The 7,968-nt window shown below is 34.5% G+C and overlaps 1 protein-coding gene across 1 annotated transcript; it reads right to left on the reverse strand.

Annotated features, from left to right (window-relative positions):
* Window positions 1-2,641: 2,641 nt before the first annotated feature.
* Window positions 2,642-3,607, reverse strand: LOC124989011 (olfactory receptor 14J1). The gene has a single exon (XM_047558914.1). It carries the CDS (start codon window positions 3,605-3,607, stop codon window positions 2,642-2,644), a length of 966 nt encoding a protein of 321 aa, XP_047414870.1.
* Window positions 3,608-7,968: the final 4,361 nt, after the last annotated feature.

A 7,968-nucleotide genomic window follows, 5' to 3' on the forward strand; every position in this document is an offset into this window, starting at 1 on the left:
AGTTGGAATATGAATTTTAGTTGCATTTTCTTTAATTTCCCTCCTTAGAATAAAACTAATGAAAAGAGCCACAGAAGTAGGGAGCCTGTTTATAATACTGCAGCTTTTTGGTCTCAAATTTGCTCATGCATCCCTAGGCTAAGGCTAACATTTCTTTCCCCTTTCTTTCCATTTTATTTCATTTTATTTCTTTACTATGACTTTTGCTGTAATTACTCTCATAAAGTTGAAAAAAAGCCTCTGAACCTGAGCACATTGAAGACAATTCTAAGGTACTCTCACAAAAGGTCAAGAAGGAAAGAAAAGGAAGGGAAGAAGGAAGACAGGCAGGAAGAAAAGAAGGTAGGATGGACTAACCCTCAAGAGAAAATGGGCTTGCTAGATCACCTTCATGATGTTTTACTAATAAAATCCTGTCCATGTGTTCTTCAAAATGGAGTTGTGTGACCACTGATAGATCTAAAGTTTTCCTTGAAGTTCTTTATGGGGACAGAACCTAAAGTTGTCAATATGTGCCAATTGAAATACATGCTTTGGTGTGAAAATAAATCTGACAGAATATCAACTCAAGAAGGGTATGAAATGTGATTATGTACATACACATTTGTTTTTTACAAAAGGACTGAAGATTTCTCTTGCTAAAATCAGGGAATTGCAATGATACACCGAGCATAGGGAATGGAAGAATGTGGAAGACACAATTCTATGAGACTTGAAGTCTAAGGAATGAATCATACACATGAACAAATATGTTCATGGATTCAGGGATTCATCAAATAGTCTTTAAATCATGACAGTAAGAGTTAAACACTGTAAATTGGGGGTAAGTTAAAATAGTGGATAGTCATTAAAATATTTTACATATTGATCTAGAAACATTTTTATGACATTATTACAAAGGAACTTACTGATCATTATGTACAGTGATATTACAAGACAATATAAAATATATAAAGACACACCAATAGAAAAGTATTAAACAGTACATTCAAATAGCATAACATATTTACCAATGAATATATGGTTTACCTTTAGACTTTGTTTATCTCTCATTAGAAATTTTTCACAAATAATATATAACCTGTTTAATATAGGCTTTTTGAAATGTGCATGTAGAGAAAAAGAAATGACTGTTGGCAAAGATTCAGGACTATAAAATATGGCATTAATAAAGTTTGTCATAGATTTCAACTTCATATTGGGAGAGAAGAAATGTACAACCTTTAAAAACTAGCAGACAGGCATGGTGGCACATGTCTGTAATCCCAGCAGCTAGGGAGGCTGAGGCAGGAGTATTGCAAGTTCAAGACTATCCTTAGCAATTTCAAGAGTCTGTAAAAAGGACTGGGGATGTGACTCAGTGGTAACATGCCTCTGGACTCAATCCCCGGTACCAAAAATCAAACAAACAAAAACAAAACAAGCAAAATCTACACTTCATTCATGTGCATGCAGATGCAGATATCATAAGAAAAATTAATCCTTAAAGTCATATAAGAACAATTAATCCTTATAGTGCCCCTTCCCCATTATCTGTGATTTATATTCACATTATTACTAGAACATGTACTTCAATTTTCTTCAAATATGAGAAAACCAGTCCAGTTTTATCCTCTTGTGACTTTTGTGTCCTTTTCAAAAAGAATATTAAAACATTACCCCAAAATGAATCAGACTCTTAGAGCCACAGTATTTGAGTTTATACACTCATGGATTTGAGCTGTTCATGTACCACTCATCTTTATTCTGTTTCACAGACACAGGAGGCTGCTGCCCTGCTTAACTGTAACAAATACCTTTTCAAACTCTTTTCTATATCAGTAGGGGGAATACAAACATGTTCAGTAATGGAAGAGAAGATGCCTAATGGCTATTTCATCAGTAAATTGTCATCATATATTCTCATTTTTATAGATGACAAGCATACGTACAAACTCACGTTTGGGAAACAATTTTTATTGGAGGCATATATATGGGCTGTGACTCAAAAATATTAATTCAAACCACAGTCTTACCACTTTTTATTTGAGAAATGGCAAGTAAATTAATTTCTTCTAAATTTAGTGTCATTACTAAACTTAGTAGGATAAATAGAAGAGTTGTTTCCTAGGTTAAGAGAAAAATGTATATAAGGCACCTGGCATTTACTAGGGACTGAATAAATTGTGGAAAAAATATTATAACATTTAATAGAAAGGGAAACAGTAAAGATACTTAGCAGGAAGCCCACTGGAAATTTCTTACAAATATTAGAGATATTAGTATCACATAAGTAAAGTTGAATTACCTGATAGCAACCTGATATATAATACATGTATATATGTATGTATATATATATATATATATATATGCACACACACATATATATATTTATTTGTTAAAATCAACTTTAAAATATGCTGATCATGTCACAGTTAATTAAACATATATATTTTTTATTTCAGAGGATTTCATAAAAACTGCCTTACAATGGAGGAAGGAAGGCCAAAGTCCTTAGAAGCAAGACATCTTTAATTTCTCAGAATTAGAGTTGAGGTGAACATAAAGAGTAGAAACATTGAAAGGGAACCCTGGGAAGAAATGAAACTCTCACCTCTTCCAGTCAGAAACAATAGCAATGCTTTTTAATTTGCACAACTCTTTAGAGTTTAAACATTGCTTTAACATACATCTTTCTCTGATAAAATTCCTCTTTTGATAGCACCTTCTTCAGAGCTGCCTTCATGGCTTTATTTCTCAAACTATAGATGATGGGATTGAGTGTTGGAGGTATTACAGTATAGAATATGGAGAACATAAGATCCACAGCTGATGGGGAATCTGATGGAGGTTTTAGAAACTCAAAGCCTGCAGCTGAGAGGAAGAAGGAGACTACAAATAGATGCGGCAGGCAGGTGGAGAAGACCTTGGTCCGACCCTCTGCTGATGGGATTCTTAGCACTGTTGAGAAGATGCGAACATAGGAGAGCACGATAGAGATCAGACAGATAAATGCTGTTGAGGTTGTGAATGCGGCCACTGCAATCTCATTAATGAATTCATAAGAACAGGTTAGTTTCAACATTTGAGGAACATCGCAAAAAAATTGGTGAATAACTCTCTCCCCACACAGAGGAATGGAGAAGTTAACGGTTGTGTGTGTGAGCCCAGAGAGGCCCCCTGCCATCCACACAGCTATCACTGCATGCCTACAAGCACTGGGATTCATAATGGTCTCATAGTGCAGTGGTTGACAGATGGCAACATATCTGTCATAAGACATCACTGTGAGGATGGCTATTTCTGATGAGGCCAAAGCTATGAAGAAGAAAACCTGAAGAATACATTGACCAAGGGAAATGTAACCATTGTCCATGAGTGAATTTGCAATGGACTGTGGTACTGTGACAGAAATGAAGCAGAGGTCCAGAAGAGAGAGGTGCTTCAGGAAGTAATACATGGGAGAATGCAGACGGTGGTCCAGGGTAATGATGGTGATAATGAGGAGGTTGCCCATTAAGGCCAGCAGGTATATCACCAAAAAGAGCACTGCATGTAAAACCTGAAGCTTTCGGTCATCAGAAAACCCCATGAGGAGGAATCCACTCTTTGAGGTCAAGTTCACCATGTTCACTCCAATGATTCCAAGTTTAACTCTGTTTAGAAGCTAGAGAACTGTAAGAAAAGAATGTGTGCTATTTAAACTAACCATATGTCACGTATCTCAGTGTCCCCAGAAGATGGAGCTACTGATAGCAAGATCAATTCATCATCATTGTGATTATTACATTCAATTAAGAAAAATATTTAGCAATTATTCAGAAGTGGAAACTTTAAATGTGCTCAACAAGTCATGAGAATTTTCTGGGGCAGAGTTTAATTGTCACAGTTGAAAAAAAATTGGTGAAAATAACTTCATCTTTAGTAGTCAGCGAAAATAACGCTGGTGCACTAGTATCATTCATCTTATACATGGCATGGAAGTCTTACGATGGTACATTGAAACTTCTTTTGTTAACTGTCTAAAATGAAGTTATGAATGTGACCCCATAAGTGGATCCAGGGACATCCCAGAGGTAAACAGAGGAGAGGTATTCATTCAAAGAACAGCCATATTTCTTGCCCCTGAAAGACTTTTAACATTTTATGAAGATTGTATTTGGTTGGAATGAACTTCCAAGAGCAATCTTTAAGAGTGAAATAAGTCTCAGAATTGTGATATCACACTTTATTTCATAAATATGTATAATTATTTCTTGTCAACTAAAAATAAATTTAATTAAAAAGATTGTAACATGCAGATGCTGTTGATACCATGCATTGATTCCTGAACTTTGGAACTGGAGAGATCTTGCAACTGAGTGATGATGGCTTGTCCTCAGACAGTACTTTTCTACTTTCAAAAATCATAATTTTGGAGGACTTGGGGTTGGACATTTTCAATTAAATTCATTTGAACAAATAACGACATTTTCTAAAATATATTTAATTCCTTCTACGGGATAGGCAGACTGCTAGGTGGGAGAGTATATGCCTTTCAGTATTATCTCTCCTTGTGACTTTCTTAATGAGAAAAAGGCTTTATTTTTCCCCTAGAATTTGATATACATCAGAGAGTGGAATCCAATTTCTTAAAATACCCCACCTATTAAATAAGCCAAATCTTGATACCAACATAGCATAATTATTAGAGGGGCTGGGTGATACTTTTTCTGTGTTATTATTGTGGTATAGTAGAATAACTCCTGTGAGTTTTGGAATCATTGTGATGTAATATTCACTTTTTTCCTTGCTTCTGTTTATATTTTTTTTTTCAGTGCTGGTGATTAAACTAGTGCATCATGCATGCAGGCAAATGCTTTACCACTGAGTTACATCCCCAGTATTGCTTTTCTCTTTGGTATAAATCTGTGGATTTGCTGAAAAGTTAACTGGTATCATTATCACTTAGTTTTTCCCCCAGAAAAAAATTATTCCTTCATTGCCTCCCTCCATTTCTCCACCCTTAGAATTGATACCTAATACAAAAGTAATAAGTAATTGTTTAAAATGTCTGATTTCAATTCTGTACAGCCAAAAACTTAGTGATCAAATAACTTGAGTCATGCCTTTAGACATTATGATTTAATCTTATTATTCCCCAAGCAACAGCAAAAGGTGAAAAATCCCTTGAACTAGCATCTTAACTGTTTTTGCTATAATTTATTTTGAGAACTCACTGAAACTAATATTTAGTATACATGGTTTTCTACAAGGAACAGTCCCAGCTCACTCAATGTGATTAGCAGGAGGCAGGGTTGTGCTTCTTCAAAGGGTTTCGGTAGCCTTCTTACTCTTACTATTTTCCTGTTTCTGTACCAACCACGACCATTTCCATTGCTTTTGACTCTACTTCCTGGCTTACCCTACTCCAAATATTGGATGGTAGCTTTGGATTTAAAAATAAAAGATGAATGTATGAAAGCAATGAACTCATGCTTTAATAATTATCATCACTATTTAAGAATTGAAACATCATTCATTTCCCATTTCTAATCTGTATTATTGATGTAATCCAAGCAAAATCTCCATCATAACTCCATTATGGGTTTTTCCATAGGAGGAAGGGGGAGGAAAACCACAAGAAAAACTTGGAACATCTCACACAGACAGATACACACACACACACAGACACACTATTCAATTTTCCACAACTTCTATCAATATATTTTAATTTTTCTCATCTTTATTAAAATAGAGAATAATTTTTATCTTGGTTCATAATTTGAAAATTTTACTATTTGCAATTTTTATTTCAATTTCATTATTTGCAATTGATTAGTGCATCTCTTCTCAAATGGGAGGGTAGATGTATGTACGGAAATTCACTTAGGATTAAGGAAGTTATTATGAGAGTACATAAAATTTTCATTCAATTCTTTCAAGTCACGTTGCATTTGATCCTTTATTTATAACAGATCTAAAACTATTTTTGGTGAATTTTGTGTTTTTATCAACATTATTTTCCCCACAAATATTTCCCCCCAACACTAAGCACTTATAGGCAACTTGTGTTTTATTGTACAAAACATTTCTAAACTTTGTCCACCTGCTTAGGAATTTTAAAATGTTAAAACCTTATATTTTCCTGAAAATAGTTCTTTTACGTTAAGTAACTCAACCCTTCTGATTAATCACAAGAACTGTTCTGCAAATTTAGTATCCAAGTCTCCTCTCCACTACCTTGTGTTATTTCCTTGGAGGTGGCATTGCCAATCATTTTGAGAAAATTCAGGTATGGGAATTAAGTCCCTCAATTTATTACCTAAATACAAATGAAATTACCTCTGTCCTTTCTGCTTTCAAGTCAATGACTACTCCTGTGCTCAGTCTTGCTGTATCTCAAATGTTTGCCATAATGCACTTTCTCTCTCTGTATGAATGTGTGTAAATAAAATCCCATGTCAAACTCCCTGTTAAATAATGTTGATTTGCTGAGATTATTTTAGTGAACTAATTATATCCATCACTATGTAATGTTTATATACACACACAAATACATGTTTACATATCAAATTTAGGTAGATATGATTATTTTATCTCACCCATTCTATAGAAAAGATCCTCACTAGACATGCATTTCTTAGTCTTTCTTCTCCTTATTGCTATGCTCCTGAACACTATAGTCTATAATAGTCCATAGTTCTGTGTACCTTCTCACATTTCATTCACATTTGGAACCATGTTTATCATGTTTATATCATGAGCCCTCCCACTTGGCTCTAGCAAGTCCACAGCTGACTGACCCAATGGTAAATTCAATGTGCTCATGTTATTTTGCTTTAATTTTAGATTCCATTTCTCAAATATATGACATGCTGTTCAGTTTTACTTCTAAGACATCTCTCTTCTGCCGACTCTGTGCCACTCATAACTGTTTTTTTCTCCTCCCATGGTGAATATTTCTTGTTCTCTATCCATCTCTTCTTTTGTACCTCTATTGAAACTTGATGGTATACAAAAATACCTGTCCTCATATCTCCTATCATTTATTTTACCCCAAAATATTCTTGTCAGTGCCATTTAACTCCTTTCTGCATGTTTGCAATTCTTATTCTTAGGGGAGTCTAAAGGACTACTCTAGGTCTTCTGAGTTGCAGATGTTCATACCTAACTTCATGGTTAGTACATGGCTCCCTCCAACTGGGTCTTTTCTATCATAACTCATCTCTTACCTGTTTCATAGAAGGTCCAACTTCTTCTTCATCTGCACATCTTATCAAGTATCAAAATTTCATCTGCTTATTATCTCTTGTAATTATTACCTCATACACATAGATGAGTTCAAACCTTCATCTTTGGCAATAATTTATTGTTCAGTTTTTTGTAACTTCAATTCAACTCCTGTGCTATTGCTAGGATGATCTATGATGAAAATCACATCTTGTAGCATTTAAAATTTTGTTTTTAACTGTTATTTTTATTATGAAATTATGCCCCCCAAACCTAGGATACAAATCATATCTTTTACCATATGTTCCCTGACTGGCTTTTCAGGATTACTCTCTTTGTGACTTCTCCAACCCCATGTTAAAACCCAGGTATAATAATGCTAAATCACTTACTTTACTCTCACTGAACCAATCATATTTTATCATTATGCAGTTTTTTAATTTTAATCATGCTCTTCCTTTTGTCTGCAATTCCTCTTACTAGACTCCCTCCTCATCGCATTGGCAAATCTTTGTGTCCACTGAGACTCCTTACAATTTACTTAACTTTATTATAATAATGTGTTTGCATATACTTTGCAGCCTATTTAAACTCTTCTTAATTTTGGGGTAGGGGATTTTATATCTTACCTGGAGTTATATCTATGTGACTGACATAGAACCTGGCATTTTAGCAGGTGCTATTTAAATGTTAGATGAAATTGGAAAAGTTTCACTCACCAGAGTTCACCTTAAATCAGTAGGAACAAATCTCGGTTAATCCTTGAGACTGAATATC

This window comes from Sciurus carolinensis, chromosome 7 (genome assembly GCF_902686445.1).
Source record: "Sciurus carolinensis chromosome 7, mSciCar1.2, whole genome shotgun sequence".
Classification (NCBI taxonomy): Eukaryota; Metazoa; Chordata; class Mammalia; order Rodentia; family Sciuridae; genus Sciurus; species Sciurus carolinensis.

What these genes read in the sequence shown, in the direction of transcription:
- LOC124989011 (XM_047558914.1), bottom strand. Translation starts at nt 3,607, where the DNA reads ATGGTGAACTTGACCTCAAAGAGTGGATTCCTCCTCATGGGGTTTTCT.